Source organism: Taudactylus pleione, unplaced genomic scaffold (assembly GCF_031769625.1).
Source record: "Taudactylus pleione unplaced genomic scaffold, aTauple2 ptg001166l, whole genome shotgun sequence".
NCBI lineage: Eukaryota > Metazoa > Chordata > Amphibia > Anura > Myobatrachidae > Taudactylus > Taudactylus pleione.
Window position 1 is genome coordinate 79,082 of NW_028285567.1, and position 24,198 is coordinate 103,279.

Consider the following 24,198-nt stretch of genomic DNA (forward strand, 5'->3'; position numbering starts at 1 on the left):
CCTTCTGGCCATTGCCTCGGCCAGAAGGGTTTCGGATTTAGGGGTTCTCTCTTGTAGACCCCCTTTTCTGATTTTTCATAGGAATAGGACGGTGCTTCGCACTCGTCCGGGATTCCTTCCCGAAGTGGTATCCAGTTTTCACATCAATGAAGAAATTGTTGTGCCGGCTTTCAATTCACCTGGACTTTCAGTGGGTGACGCCACTTGGGATGTTGTGCGGGCATTGAGAATTTATGTTGACCGCACTTCTTCTTTTAGGAAGTCGGACGCCTTGTTTGTCCTCTATGGCTTCCGTAAAAAGGGTTGGCATGCTTCAAAGTAGACTTTGGCAGGCTAGATTCATATGGCAATTTCAGAAGCTTATCTTCATGAAGATCTTCCAGTTCCCTCCTTGGTGAGGGCTCATTCCACTAGGTCTGTGGGTTCTTCGTGGGCAGCTAGACGTGGTGCCTCTGCAGTTCAGATCTGCAAGGCTGCTACATAGTCTAATGTCCATACCTTTGTGAGGTATTACGCTTTTGACACCTTTGCCTCTCAGGATGCTTCCTTCGGGCGGCGGATTCTCCTCTCAGCACAGGAGCGTCCCCTCCCTTAAAGGATACTGCTTTGGGACATCCCCAAGGTATCCTGTGGATACCCTATGAACCCTGAAGTAGAAAATATGAGATATGGTAAGAACTTACCCTTGTTATCTCTATTTCTTCGAAGTCCATAGGGTTCCACAGGACTCCCGCCCTGTCGCACCTGTACTGCAGATGGGCTTTATTCCGGTCACCGGTTTTTCCGTCTCCCTATGGTGAGAATGTGATTCTTGTGACTGTCCAGATTTTTTCTTCTCTCTCTTTCTTCTCCTCCTCCGGCCTATGGCTTGTGACGTAACTGAGATGCCTTGGCCCGGGGGCGGGGTATAGGAGAGGGACCCAGATGCATCCTGGGAGGCTGAAAACTTTAACTCTGTGGTGCCTGAAGACTGACGTCATCACCTATACCCCAAGGTATCCTGTGGAACCCTATGGACTTCGTAGAAATACAGATAACAAGGGTAAGTTCTTACCATATCTCATATTATATCTCCTATAAATGGTATAATTTTATTATTTTTTAGTACAGATATTTTTGATAATCACAAAGTTTTATCCTTGTCACTCAATACACAGTTGTGTTCTTTATAGTTTTTACTAAGATAGCGGTTTCATAATAATAAAGTGTGCTTATGCATAGCAGCCCATATATAAACAACATAAAGTGCAGAGGTCAAAGGCAGATTTAGTTAACAGCAATATTGTGATAATTAATGACAATTTATACTGCGGTAACTTAACTGAAATAAGTGCATTATTACTAGCAGCAGTTATTGCGTAGTACAAAGTGCAACTTTTATAGATGTAATTTATTATTGGAGTACAGCTTATATACAACACTGCTATTTAAATTCTATCTGCCTAGCAGCAAGTTTTACACAGTATAAAGTGCACGGTTCAAAAGACAATTGACAGCAATTATTGCATAGTACAAAGTGCAAAATTCATAGGTAGAATTAAATTAGCAGCAATATTTCTTAGTGCAGATAATTTTGATCACAGAAAGGATTATCATTCTCACTCAATACATTTTGTTCTTTATAGTTAAGTGCGTTATTACTAGCAGCAGTTATTGCATAGTACAAAGTGCAACATTTATAGATAGAATTAAATTAGCAGCAGTGTTGTGTATAAGCTGTATTCAAATAATAAATGACATATGTCTAGCAGCAAGTATTACACAGTATAAAGTGCAAGGTTCAAAAGACAATTGACAGCGATTAATGCATAGTACAAAATACAAAATTCATTTTTCTCTCCTTTCTTCTATCGGTATCTAATAAGTGCCTTGTTGTGAATAAATTACAGTGATTGACATCACTGGAGAGATATTAATTCAGTCTCTCCACTTTTGTACATGAAAGCAGTAACGTTGTTTTTTATGAATTATTTTCTTTTTTTTCCCTGGGTGTATTTTACATTGTTTCTGTATTGTATGTATTTGTGATTGTCATCTATATGTTAACGTCATTATTCCTTTTCATATTTCGCCACCCTCGCCCCTCACACCCCTATCTATATACTTTTCACGTCTTTTTCTATTATATCTGTTTTGTAAGTCAATTTTAAGTTATTTGATATATTAAAAGTTATGTTTTAGAATTAATACTTCTATAGGCTATAAGAGTGCTCCCTAATAGTCTTGTGGGTCATTTATTGTGATCTTCTTTTTTGCACTGTTATCACCAACTCTGAGTAGCGCGCCACCACACACTCCATTATTTGTTTATTCTCTCTACGCTAAGGAACACCTGTGGACATAGGCCCTGATTCAGAGCCGGACGCTCTGACCAGAGCGCTCGCTCTGAATCAGCGCCCACCTCCATAATTATGGAGCGTCCTCCTAGACGCTCGTATAGCTGTGGGTCACCACCCACAGCATATACGAGCGTGCAGGCTGATGGTCGCGATGCCAAAGCCTGCGGTTGAGTTTCTCAACCGCAAGGCCCGGAGTGATTTTGGCTCTATCAGAGCCAAAATCACTCCCACTGACATCACTAGTGATGTCAGTGGGGCCGGCTTCTAGCACGCCCCCGGCACGCCCACCAAAGGGGGCGTGCTGTCAATCAACATCGACAGCACGCCCCCTTTGATCAGACACAACGAGCGAAGGAAAGTCCTTCACTCGTCGCGTCTCGCGCATGCGCACGACGGAGCTCCCACCGTCGTGCGCATGCGCAGTGCAGACCATCGACCCACTTGCGAGCGGACAGCCGCTCGCGAGTGGGTCTGAATCAGGCCCATAGTTTTTTCATTTATTTTATTTGTATACATATTTTTCAGTAATATATATACCAGTGCAGTGAGATATAGCCCTTATCCTCTCTTTTTTTTTCTTCCCCCTTTTTTTGTCTCAATGGGGGAGATTAAATTCAACGTGAATTGAATAGCGCCGGGAGCAAGCTCCCGGAGCTATTCAATTCAGTGCGCTATGTGGTCGGAGAATGCCGGTTATCGTGCCTTAACAATGGTGTTAAGACGCGCTAACCAGCATTCTCTGCCCGGCACTTCGGTCGGATTTCTCCTCGCATCCCCAGGGAGGTGCGAGAAGAAATCCTTAGAGCTTCCTCCCGCGGCTATTCAACATCGCGTTGAATTGAATTCCCCTCAAATGTGTATATAAGGTGCATACAAGACATAAATACATTCTATGTTTAGCCTTGGGTCCCATTCCCGAGATAACTCATCATGGTATGCAAATATTACAAAATACGGAAAAATCCGATATCCAAAATACTTGGATATGGGAGACTCAACTTGTAACAGATTATTGCGTAGTCTTCAGTATATAGGTTTTGGAAGGCACAAACATCACTAGTTTGCTTCTTAGAACAAGTCATTTTAATTGCCTACTTCCAAATACAACAAAATGCATAAGGGGGACGACACCTTGAAAGCACTACTGACAAAATCTGCCCTACCGTACCTGGTTCTACCCCAGAACCAGATTCAGAGTGATAAAGAATGGCGATAAAGGAATTTGAATTAACACGCTATGGAGGTACAAGTCACTTCTCAGGAAGGGGGGGTCATTGTGGGTGATGACTTTTTTCATACCACCCCCGACTCACTAAAGCTTTTAAAAATGAAGTGGTTGTGTTGCCCCTTGCAACTGATCAGATTCTGTCTATCATTTGATAGGTTGCAATAGAAAATCGATAGCTGTAATCTGATGGTTGCTACGGGTAACAACACTTTTCAATTTTAGAAGCTTTAGTAAATCTACCCCTTTTCTTTTTTGTTTTTGTGGTGGTGTTCCTATTTTTATTAAATTTCCTCTCTTCTTACTGGCACACAGGGCGGAATTCAATTGTTTTAGCGTGCCCCATTTCCCGTAAAGTGACGGGAGATCGCGGGGCACTATTCAGTTGATGCCGATTATCGTGCTGATCGCTCCCATAGAGGTTAGGCTTAGCCGCGTAAAACAGCTGCACCCGACCAAAGTGCTGGACGCGATTGCATAAAGTGCTGTTTTGGCGCCCAAGCGGGTCCCTTTTCGCGCATTTCAGCTCGCCACCTCCGGGGGGTGCGAGCTGAAATGCCAGCACCAGAAGCTGATTGCGCCCGACAGGAGCAACAATTGAATAGCTCGTCTGGCGCGAAGGGGGGAGCAAACGTTTGAATTCCGCCCACAACATTCCATGCAGTGGGATTGCCCATGAAATACGTTGCACTGTGGTCCTTCAATGTCTTGCTTTGACTCTGTTAAGACATTAAGCTACATAAACAGTTTCTTGAACGGTTATTTAATGATTCAGCATATGTTTATTAGCTTTGTAGATTTAGTCAAGAAATTGTAATTATGCTAGTCTTATGTGTTCTCGGCAGCCGAGGACTGGATGTCCTCCAGGAGTTTGGCCTCTCTGCACATTTTTTCGAGGCATTTCTTTTACATCACTCCAGCGTTCAGTCACAAAACACGTTTTGCGGAGATGAATCGCAGCTAATGTACTCTTGTATCATTCGGGAGATACCGCTAGACCATAGATGGTTCTAGAGCCGAAATGACTGATGCCAGTGACTGCCAAATTTATCGTTCTGGATGGCAATTTCCCAAAGACCCATCTCAGAGGTATGTCTGGCCGGACGGTTAATACGGCAATGTGATGAATGCCTTTGATCATTTATGCTGTCATTATCCGACCGCGCTAATACAGTCGCTGACTAACTTATGGTGGCTGTTCTCGAGTTTCACAGAGGCTGAATCTTTTTATCTTTCACCATACGCTGTTGAGTAGAGCTACCAAAGCGACCCCACTATGGCCACATATAATAATTCTCTGTAGCTATTGGTAATAGCTGTTAGTACAAATATTAGTCGCCCATGCTTTCAGTAGAAGTGCAAGACGGTGTGTGATAAATTGTATATTTGGCCTACGGTACTCACACGGTATGTAGTCGGGAAGCCGGCGGACCTAATCCCGACAGCCGGCTTTATCACGGCTAGGGTTAAATGACAGGTGTCTAAATCTAGACGCCAGACATTTTACGAACGCCGGGAGACCGGCGCCCGGCATCCCGATCGAAGTGATGCCGAGCGCGGACAGCCGTGAGGGGGGAGGGTTAGGTTTAGGGCTCCCGGGGAGGACTTAGGGTTAGGCACCCCCTCGGGAGGTTAGGGTTAGGCTAGGAGGAGGGAGGTTAGGGTTAGGCACCCCCGGGGGGGACTTAGGGTTAGGCACCCCCCCCGGGGGACTTAGGTTTAGGCGGTGGGAAAGGGGGGGGTTAGATTTAGGCACTTAGAGGGGGGATTAGGGTTAGGCACTGAGGGGAAGGTTAGGGTTAGGCACCCCTAAGGGAGGGTTATGGGAGGGAATTAGGTTAGTGAATACTTACCTTAGGGACGATCGGGATTTTCACCCATGGCGGGCAGCCGCTGTCGGGATTCCGGCAGTAAATCATACCGATTCCACTCACAGTGGACTGAATCACAGTCGTCATGAGCATACAGCGTATAAACTCATTAGAGACTGGTGTCATCATTGCGTCTCTTGTCTTTGAGTATATGCGCCATTCTAGCAAGGACCGTGCTCTCCTTATAGATAGTATCATATAGACCAGTGGTTCGCATGCGCAGTCCTCAGGACCTCAAACAGTTCATGTTTTCCAGGTCACCCAGCAGGTGCACAGGTGTATTCATTACTCTCTTATACATTTTATAAGATCCACAGGTGGAGCTAATTATGTCACTGCTGATGCTGGAAAACAGGAACTGTTTGGGGTCCTGAGGGCCGAGTTTGAGAACCTATGATATAGATAATACTGTAAGAAGTAACACACAGTCAGAGGTTCTGTGTCTGATTGAACGGAACGAGGGAATCTCACATCACCTCAGACCCTATGGGTTAATTAGTATCATACTATAATCCTAAATACTTTGGAATCCTGTACAGCTATAAGATAAAAACCCTTTGTGATTGGTTACGAGGTGTTTTACCCGGGATGTAGTCAGGCTTCCCGACAGTGATATCCCTGCATGGGACTAATGATCGGCGTCTAAATACCGACGCCTATCATAAGCCCCACACTGAAATGCCGACGCCCGGCATACCGAACGTAGGTAAGCAGGGCGTTGGGAACTGGGCCGCAGAGGGGTGAGGGTTAGGTTTAGGGACTCCCGGGAGGACTTGATGTTAGCCACCCCCCAGGGAGGGTTAGGCTAGGGGAAGGGGGGGTTAGCGTCAGACACCATCGGGGGGGAGGTTCGGTTTAGGCATCCCCTGGGAGGGTTAGGTTCAGGGTGCGGGGAGGGGGGTTAGGTTTAGGCACCCCCGGGGGAGGTTAGGCACTAGGGGATGAGGTTAACGTTAGGCACCCCTAAGGGAGGGTTAGGGGTGAGAGGGGAGGTTTTAGGGGTCTTACTCACCTCAGTCGGGATCTTCATGTGCCGGCCTTCCGGCGTCTGTATTTCATCCGCCGGGCTTAGGTCCGGCGGTAATTCATACCGATTACGTTTTACCCTGTAAAGACTGGAACGGTATTCTTAATTTTGCAGTGTTGGTTCTGCTGGAAATAATGTTTTAATTGATCAATTTCCCCAATTGAGCTATACATATTGTTGTGATGTTTATGCTGGACTTATTCTAGCACTAGTAATAAGGACAGAGAGAACTAATTATAGGCACTAAAAATTCAGAAATCTCAAACAAAATTTTTTTATTTTACATAATTAAAGGGGTTGGGTACGGAGTACCAGCGCTCGGATCCTGGCGGTCAGAATCCCGATGCCGGCATCCCGACAGGTTTAGGATTACAAACACCTGTCGGTCAGTAACCTAACCCTCCCTACCCCTAACCCTCCCTTCTTTGTGCCTAAACCTAACCTCCTTCCTAATGCCTAAATATAACCTCCCCCTCCTTGAACCCTAAACCTATCCCTCCCCCTTAGTGCCTAACCCTAACCCCACTACTTACCTTCAGGATGCTGGTGCCGGGATTCTGAGCAACGGAATCCCCGCAGTCGGTATTATGACCATATTCCGATTGGAGCAGTCCCAGGGAATTACTCTGAAATGTATCAATCTAATTATCCCAATATATAAGTATTCTTAACATGCCAAGGCTTCATAGGATTATTGAGGCAGAAAATGGCCAATGACATATACAATGTTCAAACAGTGTGTATGTTTGATGTCATTTGTATTGGTCCTGGAATTTAACAAAACTATTAGGGTATAGAATGTATGATTCATAGAATTTTAAAGTAGTAATGCATGTCTTATGTGACTTTATCCTTTGTCGCATACATGATCATGCAAAAAGCAAATCCTGTGACATGCTGTGTTACAGTGTTACAGCCACTGACATTGTAATGTAGCATTTTGCATGCAGATACAGCCACACACAGAATATAGGCATGCCGCATATCATTTTAATCAGCAGAAGCTGCTTGTGCGTTCTATCCACTTTATGAATACGACTCATTAGAAGTTAAAAAGTCGCACGAAAAGACGCTCGTCGCTACAGAGTCGCAATGTGCTCAATTATGTTTAATGCAACTTGTAGCGCACAGAGGCAAGATGTATGTGGACGCATCTGTAACTTAATTATTTAATTTATAATATATGTAAAGTTTGACAGATACGTGATTGTGGAATGGCCCAACACTCCTCTATACACAGGTTATATGTAAAGTATTGTTGAGTTGATGGTCTATGTCATCAGCGATAACCCTGTGTAGGTCTCCATGTTCCAATGACCTCATTCTCCATCTGAAATCGCAGCATCATTTAAAGCTTATTGTGCAGTGTCTGTTCTATGTATGTGTCTGTACAGTGTGACGGCCCGTTCTCCTGTCTGTAGAGGTTGTATATACTTCTCCTTGTCAATATTTAGCCTTCTAATCTAAACTTACTCCGCTGTAGCCATGTGTAGGCCTGGAATATGTTGCAGACACCTTGGTCTCTGCAGGTGTTAGACAGATGAGGGCATGTATGATGCGGGTGGGAGCGATCTCATTTTCTTTTAACTTCTACCAGGAGGTTCAAAGTTGTGCGTTTATTGTTTTCGTTCTTTTATTTTTTTTAAACGAGCCTTTTATTTATTTTTTTCTATTTTGGCGCTTTGACTGTTTTGTTGCCTATGGCTGAAACTATAGACCTCCATGATTGTTTTCTTTTAGCTCTAAGTTTCTGTTTCGTATTCCCTCTCTGCAGGCGGAATACGAGGTGGCCTCAGATGAGAAGCGTAAAGACCATGGTCTCAAAGTCTTGGACACCTACTTCAACAATGGGGTAAGTCACATTAAGTCCTCCGCTATGTTAAGGATGACCCATACATATAAATCGGTATGGAGATAGGATTCTTTCCCCCTGTGAACCATGCAACTTTTTGTCCATCGCATTTCTACCAAAATGGACCCGCGCTTAATGTCGGAATTCATCACCTTTTATATAGTATCGATCGCCTGTGACTGTGCATACAATGTTTCCAACCATGGTCAGTGTAAACGATTCTCTGTAATGACCGGTCTTAAACTACAAACATTAATCTGATCGTTTCATTGACTGTCAACAGAAATTTGGAGGTCAGCCTAAAGGATCTAAGGGCCTGATTCAGAGATGGGCGCTATAGCACCGGCCGCTGAGTCTTTGTAAACAGCGGCTGTGCTAAAATATGCAGTAGCCGCTGGAGGCGTCTTAAGTAAAACGACTCACAGTGCCGGCTGCATCTGAAGACGCAGCATTGGATTAACCCTCAGGTTACTCAGGATGTCCAGCCAAATCATGCTGCTTGGACGCAGATACAGACTCCAGCCCGCCCAGAACGCACCTCCATTTTCTGTAACGGACGCCGCACCCAAACGCCAGCACCATGTCAATGAAGCTACGGCTTTTGGGGCAGTGAGACCCACGTCGCGGGAGCAGATCTGCACATGTGCAGTGCGGCTCTGGTGCACGCACAGGTCATTTGCTATCAGAGATTTACGTAAATATCGGATTTATGTAAATCTCTGAATCGGGCCCTAAGTGACAAGCTTTTGGCTTTTATTGCTTAATTGCTGCTAAATACAAATGGTCATAGATCAACAAAATGCGCTCAGAACCTATAACAAGATAGTATGTATTAGTTGTAGGTGTGTGAAATATTGATACGTTCGGAACTGGATGTATTATTATAAGGCTTTATTGGAGTAGAGGTTGAAACTATTAGACTAAAAAGATGATAGTTCATTGACTGAGTAAATGGCAGTCAATTTGCAAGATATATGCCGTATTAATGGCAATATTCAGTCTCTGAAGAAAAAACCATTTACCAGTTCCGAACGTATCAATATTTCACACACCTACAACTAATACATACTATCTTGTTATAGGTTCTGAGCGCATTTTGTTGATCTATGACCATAGATCAGATATTTGTATTTAACATAGGAGGGCAGACACCCGTCCCAAAAGTGCAGCTCACCTCTAACGATTATTTCTGAATCCAGTGCGCAATATCCCTCTAGCATATTTTCTTAATTGCTGCTAAACCAACTTACCATTGAGTGGATAAAGCAAAAGAAAAATAATAATAATTTGGGATGTGTTCACTATATATTGCACCGAAAGATTAAACTAGGAAGAGACTTCGCTAGCCTAACATTTGATGGTACAATCGATACTTGACCATTAATGTCTGAAACTTTTTTCTCATCTTCTTTAAATAGTCTTGAAAACTCATTGTTTTTGGATAACTTTGGCTTCTGAGCATGGGTGTAACTGCCATAAGTGCAAAGGGGGCAGCTGTTATGGGGCCCAGAGCTGAGGGGGGCCCATCTTTCTTGTCAAAGTAGAATGTGTTATATACATTTTTTACCATTAGGTGGTACATAGGGGCCCTTACATTGCTATGGGGCCTTCACATACCTAGTTGCTTCTGAGACTTGGACAACATTTATGTGGAGGCCTTTCTGTGCTCACAAGACTAATTTTGCCTTCAGCTGAAAAAAAAAAACTTCAGCATCGGTAGAAAACATAGATGGCAGGAAAAACATCGTCCTCCCAACATAGGCAGATGCAGATATCAATGTTTGTAAAACATTGGTACTAGATATCCATCCCCAGTGCAAACTATGAAATAAAGTGCAGCTCACACTCTGAGATAAATTTACTAAAGTGAGAGTTTTTAGAAGTGGAGATGTTGCTCTTAGCAACCAGTCAGATTCTAGCAATTATCTTCTAGAAGGTGCTAGGTAAATGTTAAGTAGAATCTGATTGGTTGCTATGCGCAACATCTCCACCTCTAAAAACTCTCACTTTAGTTAATATACTCCTCTGTGCACTCTTACACAGTCTGTTGTCATGTCCTCAGTGGCTGGTTTCTCATTCATACCCCAGCAGCTGGCTCTAGTTCTTTCTTCTGTGTATGGACAACGCTGCATAGTGGGGATGGCTATCGACCATCAACTGTTTCGTAACCATTGATGGTCCATAGCTGGCCACACACTAGACCAACTTACATCCAACCAGCCAACTTGTTGATTGGTTGGAATGAAAATCTGGTAACGTATGGGAGTAACTGATCAGCAATTTGCTCCTAATTGCCAGAAAACAGATGAAAATGCACGTCAGACAAGTTTGTTAAATGTTTGATCTAAACAATTTGTTCAAACATCAGTTTTGGTCCATTTTCCAGCGTTTGTGAGCAAATTGCTGATTGTCATTGACTTTCATACCTTACCAGATTTTCATTCCAACCAATCAACTAGTTGGCTGGTTGGACAGATAATCTTTAGATGTGTGGCCAGCTTATGCCGATGTCAAGTGTTTTTTTTTTTTTTTTTTCTTTCATCGATGTCACACCATAGATGTCGTTGCCCCAATGTTGAACATTGGTGGTGCTGGCCCAATGTCTGAGGTCTGCATCTATGGATTTCTTTCAATTGTAAAACAAAAAAAATAACCATAGATGGTAGAGTCTTTGATGGCCATCACTTCTGCATAGTTTGTAAAATAAATGAGCAATGATATTGTGATATCACTTCTGTACTGTATCACGTCTACTGAGTACTCAGTCCAGACGGTGTATTAAGCATGCAATGATAAATAAGTACTGTAAGTTAGGGATGACCATCGACCTCCTGTAGGCAAATAGTTTTGTGGTTTGGGGAAATTATAACAGACTCTATCTTGCATCAATGTTTCTTTATAGACATCTGTGCAAGATTCCGTCTCTCTTCCCAAAGCGTAGCAGAGGGATTAACACCTGCGTGCACAGGCCCCAAGCGTCTCAGAAATATGGCAGTGTATCCATTGAAAATGTGAAATACCAAGGCTTTTGCCCATGACATTGACAGAGAGGTCAGTGGTTTTACTCCACCACAAACTGGAAGTAGCGTAATGTGTTTATTGATGCCCAGCTGTCGTTTCTGCAACTGTGTGGTTTCAGCAATCCCATGAACAATCTTCAGGAGATGAATCACAGTCTTGAGAAGTTTTCAGCTTTCAGTGGCTGGTGAGGGTCACAGTGATAAAACACACTTCATAATAAGACGTTAAACCAGCCAGTCCCGTGTGAGGAAACTGCATGTTGGAGTGTTTCTGTAGAGTGGCTGCCGCAGGGAGAGACCACATTACCTCATAGTGAAAGAGACGCAAGGTCCTGGCCCTTTAAATTTCAAAGATGAAACAACTTAACACACTGCTATTTAATGATGCATAATATGTAACGGCAGCCTGTAGTAGATACATCGCTTAAATGCAATACCTTACAGTAACATATATGTGTGTGTATATGTGTGTGTATGTATGTATGTGTGTGTATGTATATATATATATATATATATATATATATATATATATATATATATATATATATACAAATTAGTGAAACGGGGTATTGAATTGAGGACTCCAGGCAGGGAGGTACTAGGTGAAACCATGTCTTTTTAATGGCAGCAAACACTGCACCTTGGCATACGCGAGCATAGGCCTTGAATACACACAGGTACATAACCGAAAATAAGCAGATAAATATAAAAGTTAATGTCCCAGCACGCCTTGTGCTAATGTCTGTGGACCTTCCAGGTCCTGGCACCCTAATGCTAACCATCACCCCTGGCCTATCGCCTGGTCGGTTTGTCCGGCATCAGGAGCAAGGAGCATCAGATGTGTGAGAGTTTTAAACTCTTTCTTTGCTGCTCAGTGGTGAGTTGCAGCTGGGCCTGTGCAACTGTGAAAACATGGAGTTCCATAGTCTATTGCAGCTTTAGAATGTGCAGGTCTTTTTTTCCTCTCCCACTGTGACAACTTGGAGTTCCACACCTCCATAGCTAATGCAGAACGCACAGGCTTCACTCCAGCCTCCCTTGGGGAGAGCTAACCCCACAGAAATGTGGGCAATTCAGGTGAGAGACAGCAGCTCTCCTCACTAACTCTCCCCCTAGTGCCTAAACCTAACCCTGCACCCCAACCTTCCGCTAACACCCTGATACTTACCTGCGAGATGCCGATGGTATAAATACCGCGCCAAAATCCTGCACACCGGGATGCCGACTACATCTCGTTATAATATATATCTATTATATATACAGTATATCCCCCTCCCTCGGCACACATTGACGTACGAGTCAGACAAATACTTGCATCAGCTATCAGAACATCGGGAGTGGAAGACAGTGAGTGCCTCACCAGGCCAGCATCATTTATTAAAAACTACCCACCCCCCCACCCCGGGGGGAGTTAAAGGGAAAGCGAGCACAGGGACACTGAAGGGGAGTTACGGAGATACAGACGGCGGGGACACTGATATATAAAATCTATACACACTAAATAAACTATATATTACCAAGCAGACTAAATAATAAAATGAACAAATTCATAAATTCATAGGACAGGAGGAGTTTCAAGAAATTAATTATTTTTATATATATGTACACACACAGTCAGGTGCATAAATATTGGGACATTGACAGAATTTTCATATTTTGGCCTCTATTCACCACCACAATGGCTTAGAAATGAAACAAACAAGATGTGCTTTAACTGCAGACTTTCAGATTTAATTTGAGGGTAATTACATCCAAATCAGGTGAATGGTGTAGGAATTACAACGGTTTCTATATGTGCCTCCCACTTTTTAAGGGGCCAAAAGTAATGGGACTATCAACTCAAAAGCTATTTCATGGACAGGTGTGGGCTATTCCCTTGTTATTTCATTATCAATTAAGCAGGTAAAAGGTCTGGAGTTGATTCTAGGTGTGACATTTGCATTTGGAATCAGTTGCTGTCGACTCTCAATATGAGATCCAAAGAGCTGTCACTATCAGTGAAGCAAGCCATCATTGGGCTGAAAAATCAAAACAAACCCATCAGATAGATAGCAAAAACATTAGGTGTTGCCAAATGAACTGTTTGGAACATTTTTAAAAAGAAAGAACGCACCGGAGAGCTCAGCAACACCAAAAGACCCCGAAGACCACTGAAAACAACTGTGGCGTATGACAGAAGAATTATTTCCCTGGTGAAGAAAAACCCCTTCACAACAGTAGGCCAAATCAAGAACACTCTCCAGGAGGTAGGTGTATATGTGTCAAAGTCAACAATCAAGAGAAGACTTCACAAGAGTGAATATAGAGGGTTCACCACAAGATGTAAACCATTGGTGAGCCTCAAAAACAGGAAGACCAGATTCGAGTTTGCCAAACAACATCTAAAAAAGCCATTACAGTTCTGGAACAACATCCTATGGACAGATGAGACAAAGATCAACTTGTACCAGAGTGATGGGAAGAGAAGAGTATGGAGAAGAAAAGGAACTGCTCATGATCCAAAACATACCACCTCATCAGTGAAGCATGGTGGTGGTAGTGTCATGGTGTGGGCATGTATGGCTGCCAATGGAACTGGTTCCCTTGTATTTATTGATGATGTGACTGCTGACAAAAGCAACAGAATGAATTCTGAAGTGTTTTGGGCAATATTATATGCTCATATTCAGTCAAATGCTTCAGAACTCATTGGATGGCGCTGCATAGTGCAGATGGACAATGACCCGAAGCATACTGCAAAAACAACCAAAGAGTTTTTTAAGGCTAAAAAGTGGAATGTTATGCAATGGCCAAGTCAATCCCCTGACCTGTATCTGATTGAGCATGCATTTCACTTGATGAAGACAAAACTGAAGGGAAAATGCCCCAAGAACAAGCAGGATTTGAAGACATTTGCAGTAGAGGCCTGGCAGAGCATCACCAGGGATGAAACCCAGCGTATGGTGATGTCTATGCATTCCAGACTTCAGGCTGTAATTGCCTGCAAAGGATTTGCAACCAAGTATTCAAAAGTGAAAGTTAGATTTAGGATTGTTTAGTTTGTCCCATTACTTTTGGCCCCTTAAAAAGTGGGAGGCACATATAGAAACCGTTCACCTGATATGGATGTAATTACCCTCAAATTAAATCTGAAAGTCTGCAGTTAAAGCACATCTTGTTTGTTTCATTTCAAAGCCATTGTGGTGGTGAATAGAGGCCAAAATATGAAAATTCTGTCAATGTCCCAATAATTATGCACCTGACTGTGTGTGTGTGTGTGTGTGTAAATAAATATATATATATATATATATATATATATATATATTGGTCTTTCTAGCTGTGATGGCACTACAAGTCCCAGCACATCCAGTTGACAAAGTGTGCTGGGACTTGTAATCTCATCACAGATGGACAGGCAGTCAGTGATCTGGTTGCACATACTAACTTATAGGACACCTGCTTCTTACCTTTACAAGCAAGTAGAGCTTGAGCAGGTGATGCTGTTACAATGCAGCTTCCGCAGGGTCCAGGATCACTGTGGTCTGACCGGGCTGGACCGCTAGGAAGGGGAGCTGAGGAGGTGCCCTGCCCTGGCTACATCCGCAATCGTGACCCGCTCCTGAGTCCTGACTGGCTTCGGCGGGTCGGTCACTTTCCCGCTGTCCAGTCCCCACATTCTAAGGGGTGGTCTTGTGCACAAACGGACCACCCCTTTACTTCATCCACATATACACCGCTACGCGCTGCCCCACGTTGGTTGCCTGGCTCCATACACTCCGCCCCCGCTCTCCTGGCTAACGGCACCCTGAAGTGCCTGTTAGCCGAAGCAAATAACAGCTTCCTGTTTGCATCCAGGAAGCAGGCAATCGGCACATTACAAACACAGCCTGCCTGAGCTCCTTGGATGGATCAGCGGGCAGGTCAGCCGCGTGGATGGATCAGCAGGCAGGGGGGGTTTCTAGGTACTCGGAAACCCTTCCTGGGTGCGGGGGAGACTTAGGGTCAGGCACCCCCCCGGGAGGGTTAGGGTTAGGCTAGGGGGAGGGAGGGTTAGGGTTTGGCACCCCCCCCGGGGGACTTAGGTTTAGGCAGTGGGGAAGGGAGGGTTAGGGTTAGGCACGTAGAAGGGGGATTAGGGTTAGGCACTTGGGGGGGAGGTTAGGGTTAGGCACCCTATGTGATGCATGATAAAAAAAAAAAAGATAGAGGTCTAGTTACTAAGTGGTGTTAGGAGACAGAGTGAAAAGTGATAAGGTACCAGCCAATCAGCTCCCAACTGTCAATTTTCAAACACAGCCTGTGAGATGGCAGTTAGGAGCTGATTGGCTGGCACCTTATCACTTTTCACTCTGTCTCCTAACACTGCTTAGTAAATAGACCTATCGATTTATTTGATCAGTAATACACCTAATGAGAAATAAACATCTTTAGCAAACTATTTGTTCCCCCCACAGATAATCTGGTGTAATGCTAATGATTTGGGAGGAATGTGCCTAAATTGACTGACTTGAACTCTTGGGATTCACGTGACGTCACTGAGCTGGTTGATTATTCACAGATGAGAGGGAGTAGGACAGCCCTCCTCCGTGTCCCACTCACATTGCTCCAGACCCATCTCTATGGCCTTGTCAAAATGAGTTGCGTTAGCCATGTTTTGCCCTTGGTGGTAATATTAGTTGAACATTAGAGGGGGAGGTGCAAAATGATTGAGTTTACTAAAGTGGGAACTGTCTTTATGGTACCAATGCCACCCTTTTTGTCAAATGCCACATCTGGTAAGGGTAGCCTACAGCAGCTAATAAGTGCATAGATGCTACTGTATGCAGGAATCATAATATAACCTACAAATGATTGTAAACTGTAAATATACTGATGGATTGGAAGGGCTCTGCATCGCCACATAGTGGTCATAAGTTGTACAGCATCATATATTTGTGTGTATGTGTGTGTATATATGCATGTTTATTTACTATTTATTAACAGTTTCTTATATAGCGCAGCATATTCCGTTGCGCTTTACAATTGGAAACATTGATAGAACAAAATAGGGTAATAACAGACAGACATAGACGTAAGAGGGCCCTGCTTGTAAGCTTACAATGTATATATATTTTTGTTTGTCTTCGCAAGAGTGTCCTGACGATAGGGCGGATGCCCTGAAACCCTGACAAGTATTCAGTACACTAGGATTTATTTGCATTTATAATAGTATCTCTTGAGTGCCCATATATTGCTGGGAATATATATATATATGTAATATTTATTCCTGGGCTTTCCTCAATATAGAAATCGGGTGCAGCCGGGTTTATCAAATGCAATTCCATTTTAGTTTATAGTATACAGTTTTCAATACAGGGCAATACACCTTCTTGGTCCAGTAGGCACAACAAGGGGGGACTGTGAAATTATTTACTAAGCAAACAAATCCACATCCGTAACCCAGACAGCACATTTGTCCACCTGTGTTAACATATTACGTCTATAGCATTAAGATGTCGGCAAAATGCCATATCTGGCTGCGATTACACAGGTCTGGTAGGTTTCCTAATGGGGCTGAATGTGACAGCATGACCACTGGTTCAGTCATTCTGGAGAGCAGCGAGCTCACACTCTGATGTGGTCATGGAATCAAACAAATTTTTGAATGGTCTAATCGTATTGGAGCCGGTCAGATGTGGCGTTATTCAGCTGACTTGGTAAATAAAAATAACAATTACTTTTTATTGTCATGAGTCCTATTAAATGGACATGGTCATTTAGATGTACGTCTTAGTGGTGCAGCAGGCCACTATAGTCTACTTCTCATACCAGGGGAGATGTATCTAACCTTCGAGAGAGATAAAGTGGAGAAATTGCCCATAGCAACCAATCAGATCCTGACTGTTATTTTATAGACTGCTAGATAAATGATCGTAGAAGCTGATTGGTTGCTGTGGGCAATTTCTCTACTGTATCTCTCTCGAAGGTTTGATATATCTCCCCTCCAGTCTTTAATGCAGATGTCGGGGGCACTTTCAAACTACTCCTTACCAAGCGCATAGTGGGAAGTTGTGACTCTGCTATGCTCCGAGTATACATAAATGTTAACCAGATGTTCCCAGCCAAGTACAACAGCAACAGGAAATGAGTTTTGAGTGTGTTTTTCAAAGTTTGGCTCTGAATCAAAGCTGACAAACTATTACCCAAAAGACAAATTACAAAAAAATGCAGATTGTGGAAGGTGTGTAGCTCCTATGTTTCTTCTCAAATGCCAGCAAGTTTTTTAACGGCAACATTTGGATAATATATTTTCTCTTGTACTAATCGGAGATGTAACGGCGTGTCCATGGTCTTACTTGGTAAAAATAAATGTGTACAAATACCATATTGCAAGCTGAAATACATTGTTATCTGCCCGACATGGCATTCTGTGTCCCGTGATGCTGGGTAAGTATTCTCGCAGCACATTATTACATTTTACGTATTCACATTTTAAATCAACATCTACCTGCCCAATCTTATTGTTGTTTCTTTGTGCGCAGTAAGTTTATTCCCACAAAAGTGACGCTTTTTAGTAATGTTGTTGCGTCACATGTTTGTTTTTAAATATTTGGGACAAGCACATTTTATTGTAGCAGTTAGAACTGCATTGTGATCTCCACAAATGTTTGTTTGGGAATTTTTCTTTTACAGCGTTTATTGGTGATTAGCCTTATAATAATAAGAATAATAAAAAAAAAAAGTTTCAAAACGTGGACCTCATGGCCTCATGACACAACCACAAGCTTCCACTGTATGGGGCCTGGCCGAGGGACCCCGACGCAGCCTTCGTGGATGCATTATCTGTGACGTGGACCTTCCATTTGATGTACCTCTTTCTTCCAGCCTCCCTTCTGCCTCGAGTTCTTCGGAAGTTCAAGCAAGAAGGGGGCACTGTCCTGTTGGTAGCTCCGGCTTGGCCCAGACGCCATTGGTACTCCGATATTCAAAGTCTCTCCGTAGATGTTCCTCTCCAACTTCCTCTACAACCAGACCTGTTGACTCAGGGTCCCTGTCTACATCCGGACCTGGCCCATCTGTCTTTAACGGCTTGGCTCTTGATACATTCTTTTCAAGATCTAAAGGGTTTTCTAGTTCTGTGGTCCAGACTATGCTAAGAGCTCGTAAACCGGCGTCTGCCAGGATTTATCACTGGGTGTGGCATACATATTTCCAGTGGTGTGACGCTAGAAACTAATGACTCTCTGATTTTTTGGGTCTCTAGAATCCTTGCCTTTCTTCAAGCTGGATTGGATCTCTCACTCCGCCTAGCCTCTCTAAGTGCACGTCTCTGCTCTGTCCATATGGTTCCAGCGCAGAATTGCTCCTCTACCGGATGTTCACACCTTCCTGCAAGGTGTTCTAAGAATACAACCTCCATTTGTCCCTCCTGTGGCTCCGTATGATTTGTCAGAGGTTCTCCACACACTACAGGAACCTCCATTCGAAACCCTGGATTCAGTAGATGTCAAATGGCTCACTGCGAAGACTGTTTCTTCTGGCTATAGCATCTGCCCATAGGGTATTGGATTTAAGGGCGCATTCCTGTCACTCCCCATTTCTAATCTTTCATCCGGCACAGGGCTGTTCTTCGAACGCACCCTGGCTTCCTTCCCAAGGTGGTCTCTCGTTTCCACCTCAATGAGGAAATTGTGGTTCTGGCTTTTCAGTCACCAGACCTTTTAGCAGGTGAGGCCTCTTTGGATGTGGTCTGTGCTCTGAGGATCCACGTAAACCGTACTAGTGCCGTCAGGAAAACGGACACCCTCTTTGTCCTATTGGATTCCACAAGAAGGTATGACCAGCTAACAGACTCTGTCCAGATGGCTTTGCATGACTATCTCACAGGGTCACACCCAGACGAGCCTTCCTGTGCTGGCTACAGTATTTGCTTATTCTCCTTGATCTGTGGGTCCCTTGTGGACACTCTGCCGTGGCGCGTCTGCCGAACAACTATGCCACATGGTCTTCTGTCCACTCCTTTCTTAGCTTCCTATGCCTTTGATCCATTTGCTTCTCAGGATGCTTCCTTCAAGCATCGGGTTCTCCCCTCAGCTCAGGAGCATCCCCGCTCTTGAACAACTGCTTTGGGACATCCCCATTGTCTCCGTGTGGAGCCCTATGGACCCTGAAGAAGAAAAGGAGAGTTATGGTAAAACCTACCCTTGTTAACTCTTTCTTCGAAGTCCATAGGGTCCACATATATGCTGATATACCTGGCTTCTATAGGTTTCTTCTCTTCGTCACTTATTTCCTTCTCTGTGTGGGAGTGTGATTCTTCAGTGTACCAATCTTCCTTCTCTCCTATCCTGCTCCTGCCTTGGGCTTGTTAACCAAACTGAGTTGCCTTCAGGCTTTGGGCGGGGTATAGGGGGAAGGACCGGAGCATCCTGGGATTGAAAACCGCTTTGATGTTGGTATCCGGTCCTCCCAAGTACCACCTACACCCCATTGTCTCCCTGTGGAGCCCTATTGACTTCAAAGAGAGTTAACAAGGGTAAGTTTTACTATAACTCTCCTTTTTCATAAATGACCCCTTTTGTACTTAATTATCATTATTTGTTGCAGTCCAGCCAGGAGTTGGAGCCTCTTTTAGGCTACATATAACCAATATAATGGTTTGGGCATTAGGACTACTGACAGGATGGGTCATGTTTGACATGATTGTCGGCTGGGGCTCAGCTCCTGATGAATCTGGGTGTTGCTTTACCCAGGGAAACGCGTTGAGACCTTTCTGGATACCTGTTATCAACCTTTCTGGATCCCGCTTACACCATATAGTTTTGGCGTCTTGGATGCTAAGTATGTACAGGTGACTGTGACATTGCCTTATGGTAAACCATCTTATAATACTCTTGGGACTTATTGGAGGCCGTCCTAGGTCCAGCTGTATAGAGGATCAGATACATGCTTGATTTTATATTGCTGATTGGCAACATCTATATTGCTGCTATATTCATATATATTTTTTGAATGTTGCATTTGTGCCTTTTTAAATAAATGTATTTATTTATATAAATTTTTTATGAAATCGTCCATCCTTTATAGCGCTGGTTAATATCTTGTTTTAGCATTACTGTATTTAGGGACTGACCCTCTTTACCAGCTCCTTTGTGACAGCGTGTTCATATTTTTCTTGTTTCCGGGGGCTCAGCCATGTCTGGAAAGCTCTGAATATATGAACCGGTAACAGACAGGGGTAGATGTACAGTATGATTCGGTTACTGGTGACTGTGCACGTTATATACTCCCAGTTATTGCTTCTCCTCCATGTATTAATGTGGTATTGTGTGCTTAATGATGGATGTGCTATGCTAAGAAATGATATATCACAATGTAGACCAACATCTTGCCAAACATCACTATCACACCAATAAGATTAGCTCTAACATGTCGTCTCCTCTATCCAATCAGAGGCTTGGACACAAAACTTGATAGTGCTGCCCTAGATAGCCCATGTTCATGCAGGCACCTTGCATTTAATAACTCATGGGAACCCTGCTCCTGGAACTATTCTAAGTGGCACGTGTTATTCGTGTTACTAGCTCCTGTGGTAAATCTACTTTGTGCACTAAAAGTTTGGAAACTGGGATTTTGCCAACCTTACTGAACAATATTGTCAATACCATGTCTTTCCTCTAGCAGTGCAAATGGATTAATGTTCAGCATTGTTTTAGTTGACACTGTAAATGTTAGGATCACCTGGGACAAGACAATAGAGTAGACTCTATGGAGCATTTGTGTAATTCTATGACATGAACATTTTGTACATTATAATGTGATCAGCATGTACAGTACTTTGCTCTTAGATTTGGCGAACATGTTCCTAGTTTTGCACATTAGTGAAAGTTTTTATTTAAATCGTGAATCATTTCGGTCTCAAATGAGGCTAAACCAGGCAGTAATTAAATAAAAAAAATTAGAAAGTTTTTATGAAGTTACTGCCTTTATTTGTACCATGTAGATTTTTCAGAGTATCTGCAAATATAGACGTTCCCCCGTTTTATGAGGCTGGTTCCAGAGACAGGAAATGTGCTACACAAACTGTTATTATTACTCCTTATTATACCATAAATGAGCAAGCAAACAGATGTGAAATTAGAATTTTAACCCCAGTTTAATATGCTTTTGACAAATCCTCATCCCCGCATCCAAAGTATACAGTCCCTGGGTGACGGCGAGCGAAATTAACCCCTTATATGCATGTAGATTTCCCAGAATACGTGAATGCTAGGACTATATCATAAGGCAGGGGGTCTTCTATAACATGAATATTGTACGTGAAATAGTTTAAAAAGAGGTCACTTTCACTCCAAGGTTTTGGTGATACTGCAACCGTAGCTCCTTCTTGATCTAAAATACACACAGCCCTAAATGCCTAATTCCAAGACCCGCAATAAAATGCTCCACATGTAATTTAATAGGACCGCGCTGTTTGCATTTCGCGCTTTCAGGTCACCGAGCCAGAGTAGGAATGTTGCATTTGTCCAATTCATGGCAACTTGCAGTTCTCGGAGGGATTTTAAAGATTGTTTATAGTTTATAAGGAATTTGAATGAGAAGTGTTGGAAAGTGTTTAGTATGACGATTTCAGGTTGTGAAAACAAGCAGCTCATCAAGTTATTGTGCGTTCCATTTATGTATATTTTACAGTGATGTTCGTTTTTTCTACAGTTCTCTACTGTGTCTGCAGAACTGTCCATTAGCGTCACCAGATATGCACGATCCCCATCAAGTCTCAAGTGGGTTCTTGTTCTGCTAAACAAAGGGGGAACTTTGGAAAAGGGACCTTTTAATTATAACCGAATGCACTCTTATTTTGTTCCAAATTAATTATTGCACTTGTTGCGCCCTGGTTAGCGCGCCCGAACAGGACTTACGGATGTGTCCACATACATCTTACCTCCGTGCGCTACATGTCGCATTAGCGCTGTGAGAGTTGATAGCACAGAGCGTCTTTTCGTGTGCAAATAAGACGCATTTGAAGGTAAAAAGTCACAGTGATGGACGCCCAAGCAGCTTCTGCTGATTAAAATATGCAGCATGCCTATATTCTGTGTGCGTCTGTGGGTGTATCAGACAAGTAAAACGATCGGTTGCTCTGGGTTACACTACCTTGTTTTATAAACCTGAAAAAGTACTTGCAGGCTTATTTAATAATGAGGAAAAGGTCAATAATAATGGTGAACCCGTAGCAACCAATCACCTGTCCGCTTTCATTTGTTTGCGTAGGGCTGCTAAGAGCTGGCATGGGATTTCTGGTTTATAGCACAGTGTTTGTTTTTGTTGGGTATGACAGTACTGCCAGTAACAACATTTACATGGAAGAAGAGGTTTTTTTTGTTAGTGTAGCCATTGTTCTACATAATTTCACTATTAACCCTCGACACCATTCACGTTTGGATTCTTATGGGTAACAGAGGATTAAAGGTGAGGGATGGTGGGGGGGATTCCATATACCTTCATTTATTAGATAGGAAATTGCCAAACCAGCCCACATCATATTTGCAAAGTGCCAATTTCTCCTGTACAAAAAAAAAAACAAGTTGGTAAGTGGTAGAAAATCTATGCTGCAGAAACATTGGGGGAAACCTTGTTTTATAGATGTGTTTTGAGAGTGGAATAAAGGAACGTTGACAGAAGTTTGCGGTTCCTGGCGTTGAGTGAAGGAGTTTTATTTACCACATGCAATTTCATTACTACCAACGTGCACAAGCTGCAGAATGTGTGTATTAGCCATTTTTCCCCCCGTGTGTGTGTGTGTGTGTGTGTGTGTGTGTGTGTATATATATATATATATATATGTGGTATTCAGGGAAAGGTCTGTGTTAAGATTCTTTTATCACCTGTTTTACTTTAATCAGGTTTCCTAGTTTTGATTTATTTTATTACTTTATTTCATTTGTGACCATTATCAGGACGGGAGCTCAGGGATAGAGGAACGGCTTTGGCTAACTCGTACACATGCAAAACAACAAGATCAGTGTATAAATAAACTTTAGAGCCACTTGTCAGTTAAATAACACAAATTATGTTTATAGCATTTATCTCTGAAATGTGATCCGTCTTCTCACATGCTGTACTCTAAAGTGATGATGGGTAAGGTATAAGTGTGGTGATATACAGTTATAAACTTCATAAGTTTTTTTTTTTTTTTTTACAGAGCTTTATATAATAAATAGGAATAGACCTTTTATTTTCCACTTCATGACTAAAACCCTGTTTGTAACCAAAACGTTCAGTGCCCGGGATCTCAAGTCACTGCCGATGTTTTCTGAAATATCCATTGGTTGCAAAAATTTGCAAGTGGAGCTATATGCTTGCAGGAGCAAGGCCAGCACCTTGTATTAGTTTAAGGGGGGGAATTCAATAGATTGCTATTGGACAAGGAAACTAATAGAACAGGCAGACACAAACAGGACAAGAATGACAGTATTTCCTCATCTTTGCGGCCCCCTGCTGGAGGCGCTGGTTACGCTACTTGCGTATCTTCACTAGTCAGTGAAGATACATAAGTAGGGTGAAGATCAACCAGTGTCAAACGTCATTCCCTGCCATCCAAGTGGGCATGGAGGGGGAATATATCCATGTGGCGAGCTAAGCGAGCCACTGTGCCCGCAGCGTGGCGTGCGAAGCGAGCCCGCAAGGGGCCGAATGGTATTTCCTCATCTTTATGCTACTTGCGTATCTTCACTGACTGGTGAAGATACGTAAGTAGCATAACCATTGCCTCCAGTAGGGGACCGCAAAGATGCGGAAGTACCAGAATGACTAATAGGACAGACACACCAACAACACAAGGAAGACTAATAGGACAGACACACCAACAGGACAAGAATGACTAATAGGACAGACACACCAACAGGA

At 43.1% G+C, this 24,198-nt stretch overlaps 1 protein-coding gene across 1 annotated transcript in view; it reads left to right on the forward strand.

The window, feature by feature from the left end:
* Positions 1–24,198, forward strand: part of GRK4 (G protein-coupled receptor kinase 4) — a 109,163-nt gene that overhangs the window by 12,829 nt on the left and 72,136 nt on the right. Inside the window, exon 2 of the mRNA XM_088462242.1 lies at positions 8,237–8,314. Within this exon, the coding sequence (XP_088318368.1) occupies positions 8,237–8,314 (78 nt within the window). The remainder of the gene's footprint in view (positions 1–8,236; positions 8,315–24,198) is intronic.